The sequence below is a fragment of the Pan troglodytes genome, chromosome 19 (assembly GCF_028858775.2).
Source record: "Pan troglodytes isolate AG18354 chromosome 19, NHGRI_mPanTro3-v2.0_pri, whole genome shotgun sequence".
NCBI classification, from domain to species: domain Eukaryota; kingdom Metazoa; phylum Chordata; class Mammalia; order Primates; family Hominidae; genus Pan; species Pan troglodytes.
In genome coordinates this window covers 20,261,182-20,287,185 of record NC_072417.2, presented here as the reverse complement: position 1 = coordinate 20,287,185, position 26,004 = coordinate 20,261,182, and the positions used below count along the sequence as shown (strand labels likewise).

The 26,004-nt window shown below is 54.4% G+C and overlaps 2 protein-coding genes across 13 annotated transcripts; both read right to left on the bottom strand.

Annotated features, from left to right (window-relative positions):
* Nucleotides 1-1,792: 1,792 nt before the first annotated feature.
* OSBPL7 (oxysterol binding protein like 7) lies at nucleotides 1,793-16,285 on the bottom strand. Of its 11 annotated transcripts, none has more exons than XR_010153216.1 (25): nucleotides 16,114-16,268; nucleotides 15,845-15,974; nucleotides 14,652-14,813; nucleotides 14,419-14,544; nucleotides 14,177-14,230; nucleotides 13,434-13,547; nucleotides 12,954-13,064; nucleotides 12,717-12,834; nucleotides 11,690-11,793; nucleotides 11,214-11,306; nucleotides 10,997-11,129; nucleotides 10,822-10,916; nucleotides 10,541-10,636; nucleotides 9,651-9,788; nucleotides 8,957-9,050; nucleotides 8,023-8,270; nucleotides 7,702-7,839; nucleotides 5,194-5,257; nucleotides 5,016-5,094; nucleotides 3,760-3,904; nucleotides 3,502-3,646; nucleotides 3,290-3,372; nucleotides 2,964-3,086; nucleotides 2,646-2,825; nucleotides 1,793-2,134 (listed from the first exon to the last, which is right to left on the bottom strand). XR_010153216.1 is itself a non-coding variant. In XM_016931564.4 (24 exons), exons 3-24 carry the CDS (start codon nucleotides 14,724-14,726, stop codon nucleotides 2,717-2,719), a joined length of 2,529 nt encoding a protein of 842 aa, XP_016787053.1. In that variant the 5' UTR covers nucleotides 14,727-14,813; nucleotides 15,845-15,974; nucleotides 16,114-16,224; the 3' UTR covers nucleotides 1,793-2,716. The 11 variants fall into 11 exon arrangements, 3 of the variants coding, with proteins under 3 accessions (XP_016787053.1, XP_016787052.1, XP_016787054.1); XR_010153213.1 differs by having other exon boundaries at nucleotides 3,290-3,416; nucleotides 16,114-16,251; XR_010153214.1 differs by having other exon boundaries at nucleotides 1,793-2,217; nucleotides 3,290-3,416; nucleotides 16,114-16,224.
* A 1,620-nt stretch (nucleotides 16,286-17,905) lies between these two features.
* Nucleotides 17,906-26,000, bottom strand: MRPL10 (mitochondrial ribosomal protein L10). Of its 2 annotated transcripts, none has more exons than XM_001173485.5 (5): nucleotides 25,907-26,000; nucleotides 22,935-23,104; nucleotides 21,480-21,644; nucleotides 21,078-21,222; nucleotides 17,906-18,904 (listed from the first exon to the last, which is right to left on the bottom strand). In XM_001173485.5, the coding sequence occupies exons 1-5, from the start codon at nucleotides 25,956-25,958 to the stop codon at nucleotides 18,651-18,653; spliced, it is 786 nt and encodes a 261-aa protein (XP_001173485.1). In that variant the 5' UTR covers nucleotides 25,959-26,000; the 3' UTR covers nucleotides 17,906-18,650. The 2 variants fall into 2 exon arrangements, with proteins under 2 accessions (XP_001173485.1, XP_001173458.1); XM_001173458.5 differs by having other exon boundaries at nucleotides 25,758-25,988.
* Nucleotides 26,001-26,004: the final 4 nt, after the last annotated feature.

The following is a 26,004-nucleotide window of genomic DNA, read 5'->3' as shown; positions in this document are numbered from 1 at the left end:
TTAAAAATATCCTGAATGTGCGAGGGCCTTGGCTTTTTTTGGAATGGGTTGAGGTTATTTCTGGCATGTGGTGACAGGACAAGTGTGTTCATTTTAACTTTGACATTCTCTGTAAATAAACTGGAAATGTGGACCACTGCTCCTCCGCAGGGGATGAGGAGGAAGAAAAAGATGACAATGCGAAGGGCTGTCGTAGCTCAGGGGTCCCCTCTGTTCCTGCCACTCTGCCACCCCCCCCCAAAGAAAGCATGACTTCCTCTTGGGACACTCATCGGACCAGAGCAGGACTGGGGTCGCTGTTGCTGCAGGTGGTGGGGTGGGAGTGGGGAGAGGGGTTAAGAGAGAACGAATGAAATGAGGAGCCTGGGTCACCTCACAGATGTTCTTCTTTAAGACACAAAAGGAGCCAAATGAGAGACTGAAGCCTCTAAACAGAAGGGGAAGGCAACCTGACCAAGATCACACAGCTTCAGAATCAGAGCTGGCCCCAGGGGCGAGGGCAGCGGGGAGGAAAGGCAGCTGGTCCTGTTCTTCCTCCCTCCCTTCCGCCCTTGAACACTCATTGATCCTGGGGGATCAAAGTGGAGTACTAGCACAGACCTGACTTAGGGTGCTGAGTGTGGGGGCCAGCACTCTGTGCCAGACAGGGGGCCAGGGGCCATGTGGTTTTCTACCGGTTGAAGAGTTTGGATTTTCCTCTAGGCACTGGGAAGCAGGGGATGTATTTTAAGCAGACATGAGGTGTCACATTTTCTCTTGAAATACCGCCCTGGAAGCCAGGCGCGGTGGCTCATGCCTGTAATCCCAGCCATTTGGGAGGCTTAGGCGGGCAGATCACCTGAGGTCGGGAGTTTGAGACCAGCTTGACCAACATGGAGAAACCTCGTCTCTACTAAAAATACAAAATTAGCCAAGCATGGTGGCACGCATGCCTGTAATCCCAGCTGCTCAGGAGCTGAGGCAGGAGGACTGCTTGGGCCGGGGAGGCATAGTTGCGGTGAGCTGAGATCGCGCCATTGCACGCCAGCCTGGGCAACAAGAGTAAAACTCTGTCTCAAAAAAAAAAAAAAAAAAAAAAAAGAAGAAGAAGAAGAAGAAATACCACCCTGGAGGCCACCACAATAGTCCAGACAAGCGTTGATGAGGGCCCAGCCGAGCCACTGCAATGGAGAGAAGGGGCCAGTGCAGAGAGACACCTGGGGTAGAAGTGACAGGGCATCAAGCGGGAGGGCAGATGGCCTCTTGGCTTTTGGCTCAGGTTAGTGGTGGCTGTATTCAATTCCTGAGGTTGCTGTAACAATGCACCACATATTGGGTGACTTAAAACAACAGAAATGTATTCTGTCATAGCTGAGGCCAGGTGTGAGCAGGGTTGGCTCCTTCTTGAGGCTCAGTGGGAGAATCTCTCTCAGTTTCTCTCCAAGCTTCGGGTGGTTGCCAGCAGCCTTGGCACTTTTGGCTTTCAGATGCATCGCTCCCATCTCTGCCTACGTCTCCACGTGGCCGACTCCCGTGTGTCTGTTTCACACACTTGTCTTCCCTTGCGTACGTCTGCGTGCCCAAATTTCTCTCTACTTACAAGGAGACCAGTCACTGGAGTAGAGCCACCCAAATCCAATGCGACCTCATTTTAACTTGTCTCTGCAAAGACACTATTTGCAACTAAGGTCACATGCACATGCCTGGGGGCTAGAAATGTTTCTTGGGGACACAATTCATTTTACCCATGACAGTGGCAGAGGGCTTTCCACTGACCATGAGCCCACATGTTTTTCAATGAATGGTCACAGGCCAAAGTCTGGGACAGTCTTTATTGGAGCTTGGAATGTCATAGCAATTCGCCCTCATCAGAGGCAGACTGTGAGAAAGAGCAGCGATGTGGTGGACCCCCAGCAGGGGGAAGGCCAGGCTACATGAGGGAGCCCTGCTTGCCTGCAAGCAGGGCACAGGCGCACACGCATACACTCTCCTACATGAACTTACACTCACACCTGTGCACTCGCTGCCGGTGGGTCGGAGGCCAGGTGCCTTGGGCTGCTCCCCTCCTCATGGAGAGGCCTCCTCCACTCTGGGGGATCCGCTGAGCTGAGACGGGAGGGAACCGCTTGAGGATCAGGGACGAAGGAGCTGGAAGCTGCAGGCATTTTGCAGTTAGGGAGAAGGGATCCAGGACAGGAGGGATGGCCAGGGACCAACCAAAGGGAGCTGGAGAAGGCCCTGCAGGGCCAGGGAAGGGGAAGAAGATGCTGGAGATGGGCAGAAGGGGAGGGAGAACAGATCACCTCCTCTCCTTCACTCACTGCAACCTCACCGCTGGGGACAGAGCCCTGGGCACAGAAAGCCTGGGGAGCGTCAAGGGGTCCCCTGTGTCCTAGGAAGGCACTGAAATAGGGAACAGATCCTGGGAGCCAGAGTCTCCCCCAAGTACCCCAAAGGGGACAGGAATCGGAATGGTGAAGCGGGAAGGGTCTTACATGCTGGTTGTTTGGGGCAAGGAGACTGGGGAAGCACAGATTCTGCTTCTCACCCCGAACGGTGGGGTTGGGGGTGGGCTGAGATGCAGACCCTCTGGCCAGCAGAGGGGAGGGAGGGCCAGGGCTGCCCCTTTGGTCTCAAGGGCAGTGAGGCGGGGAGCTTGGCCTCACCCATGTGTCCGTGGTAGGGGGTGGAGGCAGGAGGAGTGAGGAACCAGAGCCTCCTGCCCCCGGGGCCAGGGCTACCAGAGCACGGCCCCATCCATGTTCCCGTAGCCTGGCTCGGCCCGCAGCCTCCAGTAGGTATTGTTGGTCACCCACCACTCTTTCCCGCTGCTATCTGTCTGCCGCCTGGTGGGAGAAGGCGGTGGCAGTGAGGGGTGAACATCTAGAAGGCAGGCTAGGGTCCTAAGGTGCTGCCTCCCACACCTGCCCTGCTCCGAGCAGGGCTCATGGGGAGACCCAGGGCGGAGGGCGAGGCTGAGGTACCTGAAGAAGCGAGCCTGGTGTACGATGTTGTTTTCCTCCATGACTTTGCGCCTGTCTCGCTGCAGCTGCTCGATCCTTCTCTTCTGGGCCTCAGCTGCCTGTATGTTCCCCTCCTCCAAGTACCTGAGGATCCAGATCAAACTCAGGGGAACTGCCCATCTGCAGGGGCCCCCAAACCCAAGGCCTCTGTCTCTGCCCAACTCTGTCCTCTAGACAAGCCCCATTTCTCTGAGGCCACTCAGTGAAGGAAGGACAAAGCCCCAGCTCTGTACTCTGTGGAGGGAGTGAACTAGATGGTTCTAGGCCGGCACCCATCCGGCACTGACCTCTGGTCTGGCCGGAGTCTCGTGTCGGTGGAAGGCAGTGACCGTTTCAGCTCTGCTGTCAGCTCATTCAGCTCCAAGGCAAACTGGGTGAAGCCGAAGTTTCGCTCATGGTCGGGGGGCATTGAGTCTGGGGGAAGGCAAGGGGCTGGGGCAGGTGCACCATGCCTGAGCTGCTCCAGCCTCACCCAGCCCTCTGTGACCCCTCCACTTACTGGGTTTCCAGATGCACTGGCCACCTGGCGTGGGTCCCCGGTACAGCCCCTCATGCCACTTCCCAAAGAGTCGGTGGAGGACACGGCCACTCCGACTGAGCACAGCGCCCTGCACCTCGTGGACATTGGAACTCCAGTACTTGGCCTGGGGTGGGGAAGGCAGGGTTTAGGGAGGGGTCCCCTCCCCCTTAGCCAGGGTGACCTCCAGAGACTGAGGCTGCCGGGGATGGATGGGCAGGGTCAGGGTGGCACACACACCTTGCAGAAGGTGATCTTGCAGTGGCAGGAGCTGTCCTGTGTGTTTCGGATGAGCACCTCCCCATAGTGCTCGATCCAGCGCTGACCACTCAGGACATTGTGAATGCAGGATGTCACCTTGTTCCACTCAAAGTGGTCCCCAAACCTGAGAAAGACAAGGTATGGAAGGGCAGCTGGCTGGCCCCAGGGAACAAGTGAGTCAGGGGCCTCCTGTCTTGCTGAAGCAGGTCACGTGGGTCTGTGACAGGAACCCTGGGGTCCCAACTCCAGTTCTGCAGTGAAGGATGACTTATATTCACAAGGAAGAGTGGCCTTCACAGAACGTATTCAACGAAAACATCTCCACTCATCTACAAAGCCCCTGCGTGCCTGAGCAACAGGGATGAAAATACACAAAGTGTCCTGCCCTTGGGCACCAGGAACCGTGTGTACGTTCACATCCATTATCCTGCTTAATCCTCACCTCTCTTGGGTATTACTTCTTACTGTCATGTCACAGGCAAGCAGGCTCAAGGCTCTGAAGTGTCAAGTCTTTTTGCTGCTTACATCACTATTTTCTTTTCTTTTCTTTTTTTTTTTTTTTTTTTTTTGAGACAGAGTCTTGCTCTGCTGCCCAGGCAGGCTGGAGTGCAGTGCAGTGGTGCAATCTCAGCTCACCGCTACCTCCGCCTCCCAGGTTGAAGCAATTCTCCTGCCTCAGCCTCCCCAGTAGCTGGGACTACAGGCTGGTGCTAATTTGCATCACTATTGAGTGGCAGAACTCATGGCTTCTGACTCCAAAATCCAGGATCTCTACCACAACACCCAGACCACTCTCAATACCCTTTTTCTTTCTGGCTTCAGACCTCTGCCTGTAAAATTAGCTAGATGAGAGTTTTTCAAATTTTGTCTGTGACCCCTGAGTCCTGAGATCAATTTAGGTTTCTGTGTGTGTGTATGTGTACACGTTGGCTTGAAGTCTCAAAGGCATTTCTGACTGTGAGACTGTGAGTCATGGTCAAAAAAGTGTGAAAACCGCTGAGTCAGATGACCTCGATGGGCCCTTCCAGCTCTACTACGTTCCAAGGCTTTTCATCTTTCTCTATTGGCAACTGCTGTAAATATAGGTGTAAAACCTACAGACACTGACGCCACTGCAAGCAGCTTCAGGCCAGACCTTCCTATCCCGTCCTTATCCTGTCCCTAAGGCCATGCCCCCTCCAGCCTGAAGGATTGCCTGTGGCTTGGCCTGGCTGCTGAGAGTCTAAGAATCCCACCTGGGCAAGCTGACGTTGACTGTTCCCACAGGCACAATCTCCAGGGATTTGCCCCAGAACTTGTTCTTCCACTTCATATCTGGAATTGGATTAGGGGAGGGAGAGTGAACAACAGAGATAAGGCCAGAGGGTGTTCCCTTTGCCCAGGGCCACCCCGGCCCTGCCCTCTACTCCTCACCTTGCCAGAAGGCGAAGTTCTCAGACTCTGCATGGCAGGCCGAGATAGGGGGGTGGTGGGAGACCTTGGTGAGCAAAGAAGTTATCTTGAGGCTGTCCCCCAGCACCATTAGGGTACCCCAAAGTCCCTTATTCCCACCCCTAGTTTCCCTAAGTACCACAAGACCAGTTGGTTCCAGGTTTCCTGTCCCTATCACCGTTGGCCACCTCCTAAACCCATCATCCTCTCTTCTTCCCATGAGGCCCCTATGTTCTCCCTTCTCACTCACTCTTCCTCAGAAGCTCCCCTGGCTGGCCCTGTCTATGGCGTCCTCCAGAACCCCTGCTCAAGCCTGAAAAGTTCCCCACAACAGTGATGGGTGGGGCCTCCACCCCATGCCCTGCCTGAAACCCAGCCCTTGCTGATGACCCTCTTCCCCACCATCTCCCCCCACCCCACCCCAAAGCTGATCATCGCCCTGCAACCTCCACCCCACACCCTTGGAAACACTTGGCCTTGTTCCCACTTGGAATGGCTCCACATCTGGAGCCTTCAATTCCAACATCCCACAGCCTGCCTGCCTTGCCTCTCTCTCCGTTCCCTGTCGCCCACAGCTCCAGCCAAGATGTCCAGGTCCCCGACTGCACTGCCCTCCCATGGTCTGCCAGCCCCATCCTGTCCTTCACAGCACTCTCAGCTAATACCCTCAGCCACCTCCCCCACTTGCCAGAAATGCCAGCACCGGCCTCCTCTGTGCATCCCTGGCTCTGACTCTGTTGCCAAAACACAGACACGACCCACACTAAGAAACTGCTAAATCTACAATGTCCTGTATCTGGGGCCTTGACATCCCTCACCAATCCTCCTCTGAGGACCCAGGCACAAGCCAGGCCCTTCGAACCTCATTCGCCTCCCACAGTCTGTGGCAGAGCAGAAGTGGGTCAGGGGGGCGATTCCTTCTGTCTAGCCGCAGTCAGCCTGCTCCCACTGATGCCCCCCAGGCTGCCCACTCCTCCTCCTTCTGCACCTTCAGTCTTTCCCTCTTTATTTCTCTTTCTCTCTGAATATAAAGATTGTCTGTTTCTTCCACCTTAAAAAATAGTAAATCTTTCTCTTCTAGACACACACATCGTTGTTCACATATGCGTAAAACATTTCTGGGAGGAATCCCAAAAGCTGGTAGCAGTAGTCCCTTCGGAGTGTTGGGATGAGAGGGAGGCTTATTTTCTGTTGTACGCACGAGTGTACTGTGTCAATCTTCACCATGTTTCCAAAAACACTTCAAATCCAAACAAACAAACAAACACACAAACTGCCTCGACCTTTATCCCCCAACAACTGCCACTTCTCTCTCCTCTGTCCCTCATGGTAAAATTTTTGGAAAATAGTCTGCTTTTTTCTCTATTTTTTATAAAACCTACACTCTACAGCCTCTGTAATCCAGTCTCTGTCCCCATCCTGTCTCGGAAACCTTCCTCACGCAGGAAGCCGATGACACCCCTCAGGTCCCAGGGACCTGCGACCCCTCCCCTTCGGGGCCCCCAGCGCTCCTGCCTGCCCTCCTCCCTAGACACTGCGAGCAGTCCTCCCGAGGGCAGTCCTCCTGAGGGCAGTCCTCCCTTGATGTCCTCCTCCCTCTAAGCTGGCCACTCTTTGACCTGTTAGTGCCACCTGGTGCTCTTGGAGGAGCTCCAGGCCAGTGACTCCAGAGCCTCCTGGCCATCTCCTGTGGAAGTCGAGCCCACATAGTGTGTTCCCACACACATTGTCCACCTCACTAACTGGCACCACCATGCACCCACTGAATTCCCCAGACCAGGCCGCCCAGACTTCTCCCTCTCAACAAAAACCTCCCCATTCCCTACACGGGAGAGTACCCTGCTGAGCACCAGCCCCTGTCAGGGGCAGCACATAAACAGCTCTTGAACCAAACACACCACAGCCTAAGTGCAGGGACTCATTAGCTCTACAGAGATGACAGGATGGACCCTGTCGGCCTCCGCCAACCAGGCACACACCACCCGGGTGTGCTTTGCACACTGCGATTCTCAGCAGCCACTCCACTGCCTCAAATCCTCCATGGTGCCAATGCCTTCAGGATTTAAAAACACACATACAAAAGCCCAAGGCCTCTTTCCCTTCACTGGCAGGGCTCCTCAGCATCTGGCCCACCTTGTCTTCCAGCCCCATCTCTAACCTTCCCAAGCCTGCTCCATGCATTCCTCTACACCATCTAGAAGGAACATCCCATTCTCCCCAGCCCCTGTACTCCCAGCTCTCTCCAATTCCTCCTTCAGTTCATCCTAGCCCAAGATTGCCCCCTAAAGCATGAGCCCCCAGGTGGAGCTCCTGGGATCCAATGGCTGGACCTCAGAACGTGGGCCAGGAGCACCGCAGAGCCCGGCACAGAGCCAACTGCCCACGCTCCTCTCCCAGGCCCTGGTCCCTCTGCCCCAGTTCTGGTCCCAAAGCCCAGGTCCCTCCTTGCCCCAGACACCCAAGGCCAGCCCTCTTCTCCCAAGGCCATACCTGCTCACTGATGAAGCGGAAGCCTCGGTCAGGCCGCTCACACTCGTAGGTCTCCCCCAGGACAGGGTTGAAGGGCTTGCAGCCGGCTCGGTGGTATGTGGAGGAGTAGGCCGAGACAGCAAAGGCTGCGATGTACACCTGTGGGGGGCAAGGAAGGTGCAGGGTACTGAGGACGGGGCCGCCACCCCAAGCAAGCAACGTATGGGATCTTGGGGTGGAACTTCAGCAGTAAGGAACAGCCCAGCCAGGATTTTCTGGGAGAAAAGGTCCCAGGGAGAAGGAAGCAGCCTTGGGCTGGGCGTGAGGACAGGAAGCAGGTACCATGCGCTCGCAGGGGTCGGCGATGCGGCTGGCCTGGTCCAGGAGGCTGCTGTATTCCAGCTCCTCGCAGAGCCGCTGTAGAGTGTTGAGCGGCTCGTTGAGCTGCACAGGCATTGACACCTTGGACAGGTCTTTGCCGATGTTGTTGCGCAGAATGTTCCACAGGCTCACGTCAGCCCCAGGCCCGCTGGCTGCCGGCAGGCAGCGACGGCGGGGTGGCCCCATGGGTCTCCCTGGAACACACCCCCCTGGGGCCGCCCTGCCATGTCACTCTCCATGTGGGCACCAGGCATCCCAGACATGGCAAGCCCACAGCCCAGTCCAGGGCCCAGGTGCCTCCCAAGCCCCTGGGACATTCGCCCCTGAGCCCTTGTCTCGACTCACAGCAGGGCAGGGTGACTGGGGCTCTAACTGCTGACAAGTTCCCAGGGACTCAGTTGGCTGGCAGGGGTGGGAGCCATGCAAAGGGGCAGACGGTTCCCACTGCCAGAAACCCTGCACCCCAGGAGCCCCTCCCGAGTCCTCACCCTTGCCTTTTGTTCCCTTTATAAACACAGAAACAGAGGTCAGAGGGCAGATTATCCAGCCCATTTTATGGATGAGGAAATAGGCTCTCAGAAGTAAAATGAGAGGTCCAGAGCCACACTGCTAACAAGCAGCAAAGTGGGATCTCTTGCCTCCCTCCAAGGCCCTAGGCAAGCCTGCTGCAACAGAGGCCAGCCCCAAGGCCTGAGCCTGGCCCACCCCAGCAGAGCTGCTCCTGGAACATTTCCCAGTTCATGACCTGGCCTTCCTTAGCTCCTGGGGTCAGCATCCAAAGCCACTAGCCCATCAGGCACCACAAGGGATGGCCTTTGCATGGGCCTGGGCCATGGACAAACCCTGTTTTTCCACCCGCCTCCCACCCCTCCCTGCCTGCCCACCCAGCTGGCACCTTTCTGACAGCGCTCAGCTCCCCTGAGGTCCAGCATCTCCTCAGACAGGCTGGTGGTGATTTCACTGGTACAGGACTCCTCCTCCTCTGAGCCCTGGGCCAGGACAGATGACAGGCCGGGCAGACTGGGCCTCCCCCGGGCAGCTGGGCAGTGCCCAGGGCCTGGCAAGAATCTGCCCAACTAGCCCTTTGGTGGGAAGGGGAAGAGAATGTATTGGGGGCACTCTGAGCCCTAAGACATTGCCCCGGGATGCCTGGCATCACGGAGTGTGCCCAGCCACCTTGGGAAGGGGAGGGCCGGACCCTGCGGCTGGTGGGAAAAAGCTCAGGGACTTGATGGGACACAGAGGGAAGGGAAGTTGGGGATTACTGAGGGTCAGGGTTTTAGAAGAGGGAATCAAGGGAGTGCTGAAGCTGAGACAGGGTCATAGGAAGATGACTGGGGTTGCAACTGTGGCAGTAGTTTCAGGAGAACCCAATGGGGATAAAAATGTCACACTCCTCTAGGAGAAGAGTCCCTAGCAGAGATTTCTGAGCCGGGCCACACAAACTCAGCTGATCTGGACATAGTCCCAGAGATAGCAGCTGAGGTGGTGAGAAGGGGCTGAGGAATCTATGGTCTCTGTGGACCCCACCCTTCTGTTCCCAAGGTCCCCCCCGCCCCGCCTCACTGCCAGCTTCTCTCCTCCCTCACCTCATTCTCAGAAGAGCTGGCGGAGAGGAGAACCTCGCAGGCATCGAAGAACTCCGTGTGGGAATCAGCAAGGGACAGGATGCTGGTCTGCGATAGCTGGGGGGTGAGCTCGCGCCCCTTCATGTACAGAGCTTCTTGCTGTGGGAGCAGCCAGATGGATGTCAGACTCCGGGGCCAAGCCGGGGGGATCAAGCAGGGTACCCACTTGCCTGACATTTCCCTTGAGAGGGAGGCATAACCGGGCACTTTTGCTGAGTCAGACACCTTCTGAGCAGAAGAGGCAGAGAGGAGTGAGAGCGGGACAAAGGCATAGTAAAATGAGCCCTGGCCTGGGAGTGAGGGGACGCAGGCTCCATTATAACTGTTTACACTTCCTGGCACTGACCCTGAGCCCCACTCCAAGCCCTCTGTGTGCACTAACCCACTCAATCCTGACACCTACCCTGTGAGGTAGGTGCAATTATCACCCCCACTTTGCAGATTGGAATGCTGAGGCTCAGGATCACAAAGCCGGCAGGCAGGAGAGCCAGATTTGAACCCGTGGAACGTAGCCCCAGCGTCTGTGCTCAGAGCCCGAGTCTCAGTTCAGCCCGTCTATAATTGCAGGAGCCTGAGCCCACCCATTAGATCCTTTGAGCCTGTTTTGTTATGCTGAGGGTGAGAATCACTGCATCAGAGGACCCCGAATTAAAAGTAAAAGTACCCTGCACTTTGTTACACAATGATCGAGATGGGGCTGCCGCTTACCTTATGGGAAAGACAATGGAGCCAGGATTTTTGGGCTGTCTTTGGGATTAAAAACCAACTTTGCCCACTGCCCTGGGCCTTGGCTTTCGCTGGGAGAGAAGGTACAGGAGAATCGGCCCCCACAACCCACCCTGGCTCCTCACCTCCTCAGGGTTGAGGGAGCTGAAAGAGTCCGCCGTGGTGTCGGAGGAGGTGGACAGTGAGTGGAGGCGCCTCTGGCCAGTGGAGGCCTCAGAGACCTGCAGGGAGAGGGTGAGGGACACGGTGCCAGGAGGATGAGGTCCACCCCACCTTGCCGCATCTCTGCAGAGACTGCCTCTGCCAACCCCCCACCCTGACCCAGATCTGCTATCAGACCCCAGGCTGGCAGTCCTCAGCTTGAAGCCCTCTCCCCGCACCAGCCACCCTGTCCCCCAGGCCTCACCCCCATCCTTGACAACTCTGAGCCCTGGTGCATGTCCCTCAGTCGGTCCCGTTCCATGGTGAGGGCGGCCAGGACGCTGCTGAGGGAGCTGTGCACTACAGGGAGTGGGGCAGACCATCAGAGTCCTCGCTCGCTCCTGTCCACTCCCCACCAGCCCCTCCCAGCATGCACTTACCCTTCTGGGCCAGGGCCCAGAAGCTGCGCTGCAGGTGGGCATAGTCTGTGGGTGGCAGCCCACGGGTGCCCGAGGAGTCCCGAGACTCCAGGTAGCGAGACAGGTTGGGAACAGAGCCATGGAGACGACCAACCTGTAGGTGAAGGGGAAGGGCTGAAGGGGCCGGCCTCCTTAGAGCATCCTGCCCCAGCTACGTGAGGTGCATGCCCGACCTCACCCGTCCAATGGTGTCATCCTTGGCAAAGCTCTGGGTGCACCACATGCGGCTGGTCCGTTTCCCCTTCTTGGGTCTTTCGGTTGTCACTGAGGCCTGGCAAGTCAAGGTGGGGGCAATTTTACTCACAGGGTGGGGAAAAGGGGCAGAAACCATCACAGCCTGGGAGAGGTAGACGGCCTCCTGCGCCATGGAGGAGGGCGCAGATTACCCAGCACAGAGGATGCGGCCGCTCAGGCAGGGCGACAGAGACAACTGACATCCCAGTGGAAGATGACAGCCACCCTGGCAGAGGCGTGGGCATGGAGGAACAGAGACAATCTTGATACAGTTTGGACATGGGGCAGGGGTGGGGAGGAAACCAGGCGATGCATGGCTCTCCAGGAAACCGCAGCGATGTAGGAGGAGTAGGACCCATCCTGGGGAAGTGATGGGATCGGGGGCCTGAGCAGGACCCTGTGTGTACCCCTGGATCTTACCTGGTGTGTGGGGATAACAGGGGCTGAGGGGATTCGGTGCAGGGACTCCAGGCTCTGGAGGAGCCTGTGTAGTTCCTGGAGCTTCCCCTGACACTCAGAGAGCTCTGCGGGGAGAAAGAACAAGAATAAGAACATCACTCATTTTTTTTTTTTTTTTTGAGACGGAGTTTTGCTCTTGTTGCCCAGGCTAGAGTGGAATGGCGTGATCTCGGCTCACTGCAACCTCTGCCTCCCAGGTTCAAGTGATTCTCCTGCCTTACCCTCCCGAGTAGCTAGGATTACAGGCGCGCACCACCATGCCTGGCTAATTTGTTGTATTTTTAGTAGAGATGGGGTTCCACTATGTTGGTCAGGCTGGCCTCGAACTCCTGACCTCAGGTGATCTGCCCACCTTGGTTTCCAAAAGTGCTGGGATTACAGGCATGAGCCACCGAACCCAGCCTCAAGGACATGACTCTCCCAACACTGACTTCATGGAGATCCCGATACTGCTCCCTGTTCCCTGTTCAAGAGCTCAGGTCGCTACCCCTGTTGGTGTGGTGCCCCCTGGTTTCCTGGGAGGGTCTGAAGCCTAATTTCTGCTCTGTCTCTAGACCATGCCTCACCTCTGCTGCCTTTGAGCAGACTGGGGATGTGCTCACCCTCTCTCTCTCTCTACTTGGTTTACACTTCTCCCTCCAGACCAACTTCACAGACCCTACTGCAGGAACCCTTTCCTGGAGCACACTCCTTCCCTGGCGCTACTCCTCAGGCCCCTGCCCTGTGTGGGCATTCAGTATCTGCTTTGTCACAACTCCTGTCCCTGCATCCACGTCTGTCTATGTGCCCAGACAGACTCTTACTCTTACTCTTACTGTAAGACTGGGATTCCCCTAGACAGGGCCCAAGTAGACTGGATCTCCTTGGAGGCAGAGGCTGTCTCATTAAACTGGGGCTCCCTGAGGCGGGGATGGAGGTAACATTTTCCCCTCCTAGACCTGCCAGCTTGGGCCCTACCCTTGGAGGTGCTGTGCCTAGGGCCCCTCACCATGAGAGCAGCGGTCCAACCCATCACTGTCCCTCAGCCAGGAAGACACTTTCTCCCGCGGTCCAAGCCCAGGTAGGGCTGAGGCAGTAGCTTCTGTTGGAAGCTGGGCACCAGGAACCTGTGGGGTGAGCCCAGGGTCAGGAAGGATGATGCCCACCTCCCTGGGTCTCACAGTTCTCCATAGCCCCCGCCCCTGAATTGCCACATTACCTGCCCCCACCCCAGGGTCCACCTTACCTTCCGGTGAGCAGTACTGGGCAGTGAGCCACGGGGTATGTCCAGGCGGTGGGCTAGGCGGTGGGCACGCAGCTGCGCCACCCAGCTCTGGAATAGGTCCTGGGATTTGATCTGCAGAAGTGATGGAGAGGGGGAGGGCTATCTGAAGAGAGGGACCACTTTCCAAGAGCAAGAAGTCAGGGCTCTGGTCCCCAGACAAGCAGGGTCTCTTCTTACAGAGCCTGGTTTGTGCAAGGCTCACTTGCAGGGAGACAGAGCGCAAGGCGCCCAGGTGTCTGAGCCCTTAGCTCTGTGCCTGTCCATACAACAACCAAGAAGTGCAGGTTTGCCCTTGGCTGTTTTTACAGGATGGAAACTTACTTCTTGTCAAACTCAGAGACAGACCCTGAGTTCCACAGACCCTCAGCCCCTGCCCCTGTGTGTTCCAATGCCTCTGTCAGGCTGGGGGCCAACACACATCCTGCCTCCCAGGGATGTCACCTTGAGGTGGTAGATGTTGTCTTCAGTGTCAAGGTCAATGCGCTGGGCCTTTTTGTTGATGGACATGACCGACAGCCGGACATCGATGGAGCCATGGAGCTTCCCCTTGGTGATCTGGGGGTGAAGCGTTGGTAGGGGGACAGGGGACCTGTTTTAGGCTCTCAGAGCCATAGAGCCACCATCTCCCTGATGCCATTCTAGGCTCAAGGGCCAGGTGGCAGGTTCACCCTCATGTCCAAGTCACACTATCAGTAGAGACTTGTCAATCGTCCTCCCATGTGCAGAACGCTCCCCTACGTCAAGTAACATCTTGGTCTCTAAGAAGTCACAGATCAAGAAAAACTATTCCCACCCTCAGGGGTCTGCAGGGTTGTGGAAGGCAACACCCTCCCAGAGAGATCCTGGGTACCCAGGCCTTCAGTTCCTTGTTCCCAGCCTGAGAATGGGACCAGGATGAGGGTGGTAAAGCCCCCATTTCTTGGGCACTTATTCTGCCCTGTCCAGAGAGCCTTGTGCGTATGACCTCCCTTACCATGACAGCTCTGCACCTGGGGGATGGTGCTCTCCCATTAGAGGTGAGGAAGCTATGGCCCAGGGATGTAACTTGCCCGAGATCACACATTCGGCAAGTGGTGGACCTGGGATTCAGACCCTGCTCTGGTCGATTCCAGATACCCCATGCCTGCCCAGGGCATACTGGGGCCAGACTCCTCCCACAACCCCAAGCCACTGCCCGGACTCACGTCTTGCCGGGTTGTTGCATAATGAAGGATCCCGTCCTCGAGCACAAAGTATCTCTGTGATGTTGCCCAGGAGTGACAGGACCCGGGAGGCCGAGAGGAAGGGCATGAGGGAGAAGGCAACCACACAAATTAGCTTTTCTTTTCCTTCTCATCATGCAAACACCATTGGACTGCCCAGCAGCTGCCCCCCATTCCCACCCCGCCCCCCATGTCTGGACCCTCCCTTTGCCTGCCCACCCTACCTTGTGCCAGCCCTTCAGAGGCCACTTCCTCTTCTTGAGCAGGTGACCTTCCTGCCTCTCAGGCATGACACCCTCTGTCCCCAGCCTGCCCCGAGGCTCCTCCACCACCTCCCACAGCTCAGAGGCCTGCAGTCCAGGACAGAGGGAGGGGAGCACTGGTGAGACGTCCGCCTTGACCCCTTCCTGTCTGGTTCAAGCTTGGCCCACCCACCACCGCTTTCCCACTCTCTGACCTGCTGAGCACTGCTGGGCTTTGAGGACTGAGCGCTCTCAGGCAGGAAGGGCGGGTCCCTCTCTTGGAAGTCCATGGAGAAGGGAGAGGCCACTCCCTGCTGGGGATGTAGAGCAGGGAGCAGGGTGGAAGGGGAAGGATGTCACCTGCTCCTGACGGGGTCCTTGAAACAAGAGAAAGACCCCCTTAACGCAAACTCTGCTATCACCTTCCCCACCTCCAGCCCCTCCCACACCCTCTGAGATAAGGGCTCCCCAACATACCCTCTGCTCACCTGCCATGCCTCTCCCAAGTCTGCCCCTCTGTCCCGACCCCACCCATTTTCACCTGATATGGACACTGCCCTGAGAGTGAACTAGCACACAGCAGACGGGCAGGTGCCCAGGGAAAACCACAAGACATATGCCCAGCCCCGCCTTGGGCACATACTCTGGGGCTCCAAGAAACATTCAGTGCTTTCTTTAGAGGCTTCCCTGGGAGTGCTCAGAGGTGAAGCAAGGGAGTGACAGAAGAGGCTCCAAGAAGAGACAGAGGGGTTCAGAGACTGGACAAGCGAGACCTCCTCAATCCAGCTGCCTCTGCCTTCAGGACCCCTCCACCCTGCCACGGTAGCTCAGAGACTTCTCTGCCATGATCTTGCAGAAAACTCCCCAGCCTCCCACCAATTAATCTCCATATTATCTAGTGCTTGGAGAAACTGAGGCCTGAGATAGCCCCCATTTTCCCATGTCTCCTCCCACCAAACATGCCCCTAGGATGCCCTCTTTGGACCCTCAGTGCCCCCTAAAGCCTCACCATCCCCTGTCTACCCTCACAGTCCTTGGGGCTCTGAGAAGTGCCACCCACCCAGAGAGGGCAGGACATTGGGCTAACGGAGATACTTCATGAGAGAAGAGGGGGCCTAGGACATGCCCAGGTCTGCACAGGTCCTGCAGCAGTGCCCACAGGCACCCTTGGCACTGGCCCTGGCCATCCTGGCTCCACCGGGAGATCAATAATGCATGAGGCTCTGCATGTGTGAGACGGGGGAGGGGACTGGAGGGGCGAGGCTGGTTTGAGGTGGGGGAAGCAGCCCAGATCTTCTAATGGAGCTAGCAAGCACCTGAGGAACTGAGGCCCAGAGGGGACAGGGATGTGGCAGGAACGGGTGCCCAGGAGGTTGGGGCAGAGGGACCCTTGCTGCAAGAGGCTGACCTGGGAGGAAACTCTTGCATTCAGCCATTGAAAGTTCTCAAACTCTTCCGGTGTTCAGGTATCTCTGGGCCCTTCTCCTGGCCCTGTGGGGATCCTGGCCCCTCACTGCTTGTGGGTAGAGGGGGAGGCTCTATCGGTAGGCAGGTGAAGGGTCTAGGTGAGCCAGGTGGGTGCCCCCTCTCCACCTCCATTCAGGAGCAGACCCACCAGCTTCAGGTGGGAGGGAGCTCTTCTCAGGAATGTCAGCTGCTGCCACGCAGCCCCCTTACCCCAGGGTCCATGGACGCCAGTACTCCTTGGCCCTCGCGCCGCTCTGCCTCTGAGTCACCGTCTCCGAGTCACCGGCTCCCTCCTCACCGCGCTGAGCAGTGGCAGCAGCTGCTGCAGGAACCAGGAAGGAAGGAGACGTCGGAGCCTCCCCTCTAGCCGGATCTCCCCACCTCCCTCTCCCCTGTCCCCTCCTCCCGCCAAGCTCCGGGCAGCCGCTCAGCTCTGCCCCCCTGCTCCCCGGAGGACTCAGGGCTGAGCAGACTGCCCTAGCATCGGTGTGGCTTGGGAGTGGGGGCACAGTCCCCGCTGGGCATGGTTCCAGATAGATCAGAGGACTGGGGAACTGTTGGCTGTATGCCAGTGGTGATAAAGGATTTATTCAGACTAGCATGGCAGTGACCCTGTTAGTACCCAAGGCCAATTCCTAATTAATCCCCGCCCCCTGCCTCTCATTTTACATCTGAAAATAGACTGCAAAATTTGGAGCCAGCAAAAGTATCAGGTTGATGGTGGAGGGACAGATGCCCCCTCTGGGACCATAAGAGAGTGCCAAGAGCACAGTCAGCAGGGGCAGTCAAGCCAGGAAAGGGACAGCCAGCAGTCCCCACACTGAGGCCCTTCATTGGGGTGATGCCCCACTAGGTCAGGCCCCATGGAGATCTGAAAGTGCTTGTGTGTACGAAGACACCCCACAGCCTGCAGTCTCTGATCAGGAGCAGGCCTGGGGCAGTCACAGCTGCTGTTAAAAGGGCTGCAATGCTGGTCCCCTCCCTTCCTTTTACCCTTCTGCTGGAGTACTGTGCCCAGCTGCTCAATTCTAATGAAAAATCGGCTCTTAACAAAGATCTAAAATTCATTCAAATGAATGTGGCATAGACCTACATTTTCAAGCGCAGCTAAGTTTTCTGGAAAGAAGTAGGTGGGGCCTCAGGTGAAGGATGTGATTCAAGTTTCTTCTCTGACTCCAAAAGTGACATAGGCCACTTATCCCTTCCACTTCATCCTCACCGAGCTTGGTTTACGTTTCAGGGTCTCACATATCTCTCGGGAACACCCACTGTCTTGCCTTTATTCAGAGCCTCAGCGCTGCTCCAGCCACCCCAGGAGGAGGGTGTTGTTAGCACCTGGCAGGGTTCTGGGAGGGACAGGAGCACTGGGCAGCACTGACCAGACAAGCTCTGGCATCCAGGAGCCTCAAGGGCCTTTTAAGCCACTTCCCAGTGATTGAACATCCCTGGGCATACAGCACAGGGCGAGGCACTGGGGGAAGCTGGTCCTGGCCCAGGCCACAAAAGAGCTGCTGCAGGTCAACCCTGCCAGACAGTGCCTGTCCAAGACTAAGGAAGCAGTGGCATTGCTTCAAGTCCGAGAAGGAATGTTGAACAGCCACCTTCCCCGGGTCACCCCTGCATCCACCCAGAATGTGCTCCAATCAAGGATGATGGTGGACTCCGAGTTAAGCATCCCGTCTCCTTTATTAGGAATTTCTGGTTCATGAAGACTTGCATGAGGCCTCCTACCCTAGAGCTCTCAGAATTCCCCATTAATAGAGAATCCTAGTTTTCCCGCAGGCCTTTTGTCCAGAACCACCAGACACGTTAGCTAGTGGGTACAGCTGTCAGCTGCCTTTAATAGGGCAAGCATGCGCGGGATGCCATTTGTGGGAACAGGTATAGGGGAAGAGGATTTTCCTAGGAAGGGAAGCCAGAGTGAGGAAAGTCAGATGACAGAGAAGCCCCTGAGAGTAAGTTTATAGGGAGGACAACCGTGTAAACCACAAAATAAAGGAAGTAGAATATATTTCATTTTATTATAAAGCAGTGCTCCCAAACTTTTCACAGCGTACACCTCGAGGGTGGAGAACTAACATCCAAGCACACCTGGATGGTGGATGGGACCCACTTCTAGGTAACCTGATGAGGAAGCTCTAGTGTAGAAATTCAGGATGCGGTCTTCAGAGCAGAGGGCTTGGTTCAAGTCCCTGTTCTGCCACTTACTAACTGCATGACCTTGAGCAAGCCACTTAATTTCTCTGCTCCTTCTCTGTGAAATGGGTACAATGTGGTCAGGAGTAAAGGAACTAATACATGTACAGCACTCAGCACAAAGCCTGGCACACAGCAGGCTCTCACCAGGTGCCATTCTCAGCACAACTGCTTGGTTGAGCTACTGTGGCAGTGGCAGGTTGTGCCCCAAGGGGGTGGGCTCAGAAGCCCGTGCAGCAAGAGGCAGTGACCAAGGAGGCAGGGGACAATAGCCCTATCTTTTCAGGATCTCTGCCTTGGACCTGGAGAATGGAGAGACTTTGCTCCTATCAGGTCCCAAGTTGGGAAAACTAAGGACGAAGCCGGTGACTGACATCTGAAATGGAATCCTCTGCATCTCCAAGTGGCCCTATACCTGACAATATCATTACTAGTGAAAACCAAGTGACAAACGCACTTCCCGACCCCAAGTTCTTCCACATCTCCCATGGAGGAGAGCACAGCCAATAGCGCAGAGTGTATTTATGCGCAGGGCTGGCTAAACAGGCTGGCTACGAGTCCGGAACAGGGTCAGGATCTGGCTTCCCATTGGCCGACATGACAGAATCCTTCTCGCGTTGCTCTCTGATGTACTGGTCCAACAGGGTGGTCAGCTGGAGGGGCTGGTGCTGGAGCAGGGAGTGTGTCTGGGCTGTGAGGCAGGTGAGGCCTCCTACAAGCTCCCCCTGCACCAGGGGCAGGCTGGGGAGCTTGGAGTAGTTGATAAAGCCCTGCCTGCTGAGGATGGTGTCATCAATGCAGCCACCTGGAAGAACACAGGGTCAGTTAGGCTCCTTGCAGATGCCTTTCTTCTCTGAAAACAATATTCTGACCCTAGGAACTTGCTCTCCATTGCCCTTCTCAAAATCCTGCCTTCCCCAGGACCTGGGTTCCACTGTGCCCCACACCACACCCACTGTGCTTGGGATCGATCCCTACTTCTTCACTCTTCCCTCAGAAAACTCTTAATATATCCACCTGGCCCTGACCCCTATTAAGTCAGTGTTTCCTAAACTTCCTTGTAAATAAGAATCAGGTGGCCAGGTGTGGTGGCTCATGCCTGTAATCCCAGAACTTTGGGAGGCTGAGGCAGGCAGATCACCTGAGGTCAGGAGTTCGAGACCAGCCTGGCCAACATGGAGAAACCCCGTCTCTACTAAAAATACAAAAATTAGCCAGGCGTGGTGGCGAGCGCCTGTAATCCAAGCCACTCGGGAGGCTGAGGCAGGAGAATCGTTTGAACCCGGAAGGCAGAGGTTACAGTAAGCTGAGATCGTGCCATTGCACTCCAGCCTGGGTGACAAGAGCGAAACTTCGTCTCAAAAAAAAAAAAAAAAAAAAAAGAATCAGGATGAGGTCGGATATGGTGGCTCAAGCCTGTAATCCCAGCACTTTGGGAGACCAAGGTCGGTGGATCACCTGAGGTCAGGAGTTTGAGATCAACCTGGCCAACATGGTGAAACCCCGTTTCTACTAAAAATACAAAAATTAGCCAGGCATGGTGGCAAGCACCTGTAATCCCAGCTACTTGGGAGGCTGAGGCAAGAGAATCGCTTAAACCCGGGAGGCGGAGGTTGCAGTGAGCTGAGATTGCGCCATTGCACTCCAGCCTGGGCAACAACAGCGAAACTCCATCTCAAAAAAACGAAGAATCAGGCTGGGTGCAGTGGCTAACGCCTGTAATCCCAACACTTCAGGAGGCCAAGGTGGCATAATTCCTTGAGCCTAGCAGTTCAAGACCAGCCTGGGCAACATGGTGAATACAAATACAAAAAATACAAAAATTAGCTGGACATGGTGGCATGCGCCTATAGTCCCAGCTACTTAGGAAGTTAAGGTGGGAGGATGGATTAAGCCAAGGAGGTCCAGGCTGCTGTGAGCCATGACCGGACCACTGCACTCCAGCCTAGGCAATGGGAGTGAGACCCTGAATCATGGAATGGAGGGAAGTAACGGGGAACTATTGTTTAATGGGTGTAGAGTTTCATTGTTAGAAGACAAAACGTTCTGGAGATGGATGGTGGTGATGTTGCATAGCATTATGAATGTACTTAACACTGAACTGTACATTTAAAATGGTTAAGATGGTAAATTTTGTGTGTATTTTACAATTAAAAAATTGAATAAATATCATGGAGTGTTGAGGGAGTATTAAAATCACAGATTCGCCGGGAGCGGTGGCTCATGCCTGTAACCCCAGCACTTTGGGAGGCTGAGGTGGCGGATCACCTGAGGTCAGGAGTTCAAGACCAGCCTGGCCAACACGGTGAAACCCCATCTCTACTAAAAATACGAAAAAAAAAAATTAGCTGGGTGTGGTGGCAGGTGCCTGTAATCCCAGCTACTCGGGAGGCTGAGGCAGGAGAATTGCTTGAACCCAGGAGACAGAGGTTGCCGTGAGCTGAGACTGTGCCACTGCACTCCAGCCTAGGTGATAGAGTGAGACTCCATCTCAAAAAAAAAAAAAAAAATCAGATTCCTGTCCCGCCCCCTCCTTACGGAGACCTGTGAAATCTGGATTTCCAAGGACATGTGCAGTATTCTCTGCCCCTTAAGTGAGTCAGCATCAGGGGAGTCTGGGAAACACTGGTCACTGGCCCTCGGCACCCTTTACTTGGGCTACTTGTTTTAAATATCTTCATCTGTGAGGGTTTCAGCACCTACTACCCCACTGTTAGACTCAAGGTATCTAAATTTTCTCTCCCTGCTCCATGTCTGCCTTTCCTAGTCTTCCCTCCAGTGCAGAAGTGACCCGGGGTAGTGAGACAACACAGGTGTGGGAGTGACAGTCGGCCCTCAATAAATGTGCTGTTTACTCAGGCTCCATCCATGAAAGGATGCTCTCTCCAAGAACGTTCACGGTTTTACCAAGACAAGCCTAGCAGATGGCAGCAGGCCCCTCTTCACCCCACCCCTAACTGGCAGGGGTGCTTGCTCACCTAGCAGCGGCAGGAATGGCACAGTCCTTAAGATCCGTACCATCTCCTTGACCTTGGGCTCTTCACTGACCAGCAGCATGTTGTGCCCCACAAAAAGGGGCAGCAGATTTTGGTACTTGGAATCCTCCAGGAAGGGCTTCAGGACCTGGGACAGCAGGAAAAAATGGCTTATCGGGGACAAGTGGGAGGAAGAGCTACCTCGTGGGTCATGGGCCACATTAGGCTGAGGGTGCAACCCAAGGGTCTTCTCAGCCCCTAATCATAGGTTAGACACCAGATTAGAGGGTGACTCATGGAGAGGAGGAGTAAGAAGTATCATCACTGGGGAGCAGATGGTGAGGTCTGAGTCTGGTGGGGGTGGGGGGAAGATGGGCAACCCATGCCAAGGGGCCTGCTCCCTACCTGGTTGGGGAAGACCTTCATCAGGATCTTGTGTTTCCGCAGCTGGTGTCGCATAAGAAGCTTGTCCTCTGCACTTAGAGCCACATTCTGGCAGACGGCTATCATTCGGTTGTCCTGGAAAACTGCTGCTATCTCCCGGCGGAGAAGCCTGATGAGGCCTATCTCCTGAAGTTGGAAAGCAATGACCAAGGGTACATCAGCTGCCACTTCTCCTGGCAACCTTGCTCCCTCTGTGGTAGGTTCTAGGGCTTCCAGTGATGTCCAGATGTGCAAAAGATCGGGGAACAAGTAGGATAACTGGGCCTCTGACTCTCAGAGACATGTAACATCTCCCACTACTCTAACCTTTTCACTTTCATTAGATAATTGCAGTCTTTAGCAGTGTTTTTCAAACCTGAGGATGCTCAGTTCCACTCCCCCGAAAACAGTCCTGCAGTCTGCCCTAGTCAACAGTGCTTGACAATAATATTGCTAAAATTACTTCAATTATCAATCTGACACTGTACTCATGTTGAATTATTTTGCCAATCATAAATATAACTCTTTTGCAGTGTTAGTTTAAAATTGAGAAATTTGGCTGGGTGCAGTGGCTCATGCCTATAATCCCAGCACTTCGGGAGGCCAAGGCAGGCGGATTGCTTGAGGTCAGGAGTTCGAGACCAGCCTGACCAACATAGCGAAACCCCATCTCTACTAAAAATACAAAAAATTAGCTGAGCATGGTGGCATGTGCCTATAATCCCAGTTACTCAGGAGGCTGAGGCAGAGAATCGCTTGAACCCAGGAGGCAGAGGCTGCAATGAGCCAAGAGTGTCCCACTGCACTCCAACCTGGGTGACAGAGACTCTGTCTCACACACACACACACACAAAAAAAATGGCCAGGCAGGGTGGCTCATGCCTGTAATCCCAGCACTTTGGGAGGCCGAAGCAGGCAGATCACGAGGTCAGGAGATCAAGACCATCCTGGCTAACATGGTGACACCCTGTCTCTACTAAAGATGCAAAAATTAGTCAGGCATGGTGGTGCATGCCTGTAATCCCAGCTACTCAGGAGGCTGAGGCAGGAGAATCACTTGAACCCGGGAGGCAGAGGCTGCAGTGAGCCAAGATCGCGCCATTGTACTCCAGCTTGGGCAACAAGAGCGATACTCCATCTCAAAAAAAAAAAAAAGATTGGAGAGATACTCTCCCCAGCCCCACCTGCTAGGGTAGCTCTCACACACACATTTTTGGAGACAAGAAGGAAATTCAGGAGGCCCACCCAATCCAGAGCCCAAAAGCCAATATAGAATCAAGTGCGGATTTCATCTTAAAATATCTGGATCAGGCAGTCAAACTGAAATAATGACGTGCATGACAATGGCTGAGTGTCCTACTTCACTATGGCCAGAGACAAGATTACTTTAATCCACCATCCCACCACCAAGTGACATGTATCCAAATTCCTCCTTACCTCCTGTGGGGGGCTGGGAGGAGATGGCAGGCATGATGGGTGGATGGCTGGTTTCGGGGGGATATATTCAGTCACAGCCATCAGCTTCTGCCGCTGAAAGTGCATCACACGACGGTGGCGGGTAACAGCCTTGGAGCCATAGCGGACAGTCTGGAGGGTAGGCAGCCGGCCTGGGAGGGGATATAGCAACATGGTTAGAGGCAACCTCTTGGAGGCCCTAGTTTATCCCAAATGGAGAAAAAACACACCCTCTAGCAGAGAAAAGCACAGCTCACAGAGCTAGACTCAGCACAAGAGTGGGACAAGGAATTGTCTGACAAAAGTCCTGAATTTCCAAAGCTTCTCTTCTCTTTCAGTAAGTGACCCGAGGTCAATTACTTAATCTCTTGAGGCTCCCATTTCTCCAGCTCTTCTCAATGTGCAGAAATGTGAGAAAAAAATGAGAACAAAGGAGAAAATATTTTGAACACATTAAGAAAAGGGGGGGCTGGGTGTGGTGGCTGACACCTGTAATCCCAGCACTTTGGTAGGCCGAAGCGGGCGAGATCACTTGAGGTCAGGAGTTTGAGACCAGCCTGGCCAACACAGTGAAACCCCATCTCTACTAAAAATACAAAAATTAGCCAGGTGTGGTGGTGTATACCTGTAATCCCAGCTACTTGAGAGGCTGAGGCAGGAGAATCGCTTGAACCCGGGAGGTGGAGGTTGCAGTGAGCCGAGATCATGCCACTGCACTCCAGCCTGGGCACAGAGTAAGACTCCGTCTCAGAAAAAAAAAGAAGGAAGGAAGGAAGGAAAGAGAGAGAGAGAGAAAGAAAGAAAGAAAAAGAAAAAGGGGATAAGGTTAAATAAACTTTTTCTTAAAATGGTCAAACAGTAAATATTTTAAGTTTGGGGCCCATGTAATCTGTCTCTAACGCTCAACTCTGCCAAAAGCAGCCACAGACAATATGTAAAGAGACAGCAGAAGCTATGTACCAATAGAATTTTATAAAACACAGTGACTGGCCCTGCCATAATACGCCAACCCCTGGTCTAATCTAGTGGCTCTCAAGGTATGCCCCACCTCCACCCCAACCAGCAACATCAGCATCATTTGAGAGCTTGTTAGAAATTTTGCTGGGTGTGGTGGCTCACACCTGTAATCCCAACACTTTGGGAGGCCAAGGTGGGCAGCTCACTTGAGGTCAGGAATTCAAGACCAACCTGGCCAACATGGTGAAACCCTGTCTCTAACTAAACTACAAAAATTAGCCAGGCGTGGCGGCACACACCTGTAGTCCCAGCTACTCGGGTGGCTGAGCCATGAGAATTGCTTGAACCCAAGAGGCAGAGGTTGCAGTGAGCCGAGATTGTGCCATTGCACTCCGGCCTGGGTGACAGAGCAAGACTGTCTCAAAAAAAAAAAAAAAAAAAAGAAAGAAAGAAAAATAAACATAAATTCTCAGGCCCTGCCTAGACCTACTGAATCAGCAACTCTGGGGTGGAGCCTAGCAAACAGTGTTTTTTGTTTGTTTTGTTCTGTAGAGACCAGGTTTCACTATGTTACCAAGACGGGTCACAAATAGTGTTCTAACAAGCCCTCCTGGTGATGCTGACGCATGCTAAAGTTTGAAAACCACCGCTCTAACCGCTGCTCTGACACCCTGTCCTATGATTTGAAGAGGAGAAAAAAATGTTACACCATTCTCACAGCTCTTAGACAAGTTTCTCTTTCCTCCTCTCTTCCTGTTTACAGGTAATGCTACAGAGCACCCCACAGAAAACAAGGGAGGCACTCAAAAGCCCTGAGACAAAGTGACCACTTAATCCTCAACACAAGGGCCAAGACTAGAACTTCCCACTTTCAGTCATTTCCAAGACTGGGATGTGACCTCAGAAAAAGGTCCAGATAGAAGGCGGCTCGGCTCTAACAGTCTGAGAGTATAGATATTTGCTGGGGTAAGAGGTCTTATTGCCAGCAGCCACAAAACCTAACTGTTAAGACTGCAGGCAGGCTTTGGAATCAAATTAAACTGGATTTTTTTTTTTTTTTTGAGATGGAGTCTCGCTCTGTTGCCCAGGCTGGAGTGCAGCAACGCGATCTCGGCCCACTGCAACCTCTGCCTCCTGGGTGTAAGCGATTCTCACGCCTCAGCCTCCTGAGTAGCGGGGACTACAGGCACGCGCCACCACACCCGGCTCATTTTTGTATTTTTAGTAGAGTTGGGGTTTCGCCATGTTGGCCAGGCTGGTCTCAAATTCTTGACCTCAGGTGTTCCCTCCGCCTCAGCCTCCCAAAGGGCTGGGATTACAAGCGTGAGCCACCGCGCCCAGCCGAAACTGGATTTTAATCTCTCTTCCGCCAATTACTAGCTGTGACCTTGGCCACCCAACTGGTCTGAACTTCAGTTGCTGCGTCTGTAAAGAGGAGATGAGAATGTCTTTCTCACAGGGTGCTTTAGATTTAAATGATTTAAAAGATTTAAATGAGCTAACACATATAAAAATAGTTATCACAGTGCCTGGCCTATATTAAGTGCTCAAATCCATTCACTAAACAAATATCTACTGCACGCTTACTAACATCCAGCACCATGCCACCTGCTGGCTATGCTGAATGAACATGGTTCTGCCCTTGCGGAGTTTAATAGAGGAAACAAGCAACTAAACAAATGCAAAATTATAGATTGCGACGGGGCTAAGGAGTCAAGGGAAGACCTGAGGTGACATTTAGACTGACACATTAAGATGGAGACATAATGCAAAGGTCTGGGCGAGGAGTGGTCCAGGCAAAAGAAACGCTGGAGACAGACAACATCTGGACGTTGTTGCTGTGATTACCAGTCGAGTCACAAGGAACTGGACAGGGTAAGGAGGCCAGCGATCTAGCTGGGGTCAGAGATTATGGGAAGAATCAGTAGTAGAGGAGGGCAGATGAGGACTAGAGAGCGGCCGCAAGACACGCCGTGAGGACCTGGGCCACTCCTTACCCGCCTGGGGCAGGAGACCCCCTCGCAGCATCCCCGCCACGGCCGCAGCCATCTCCACCGGAAGAATGGACGGAAGCCGAGTGGAGACGGAAAGAGCT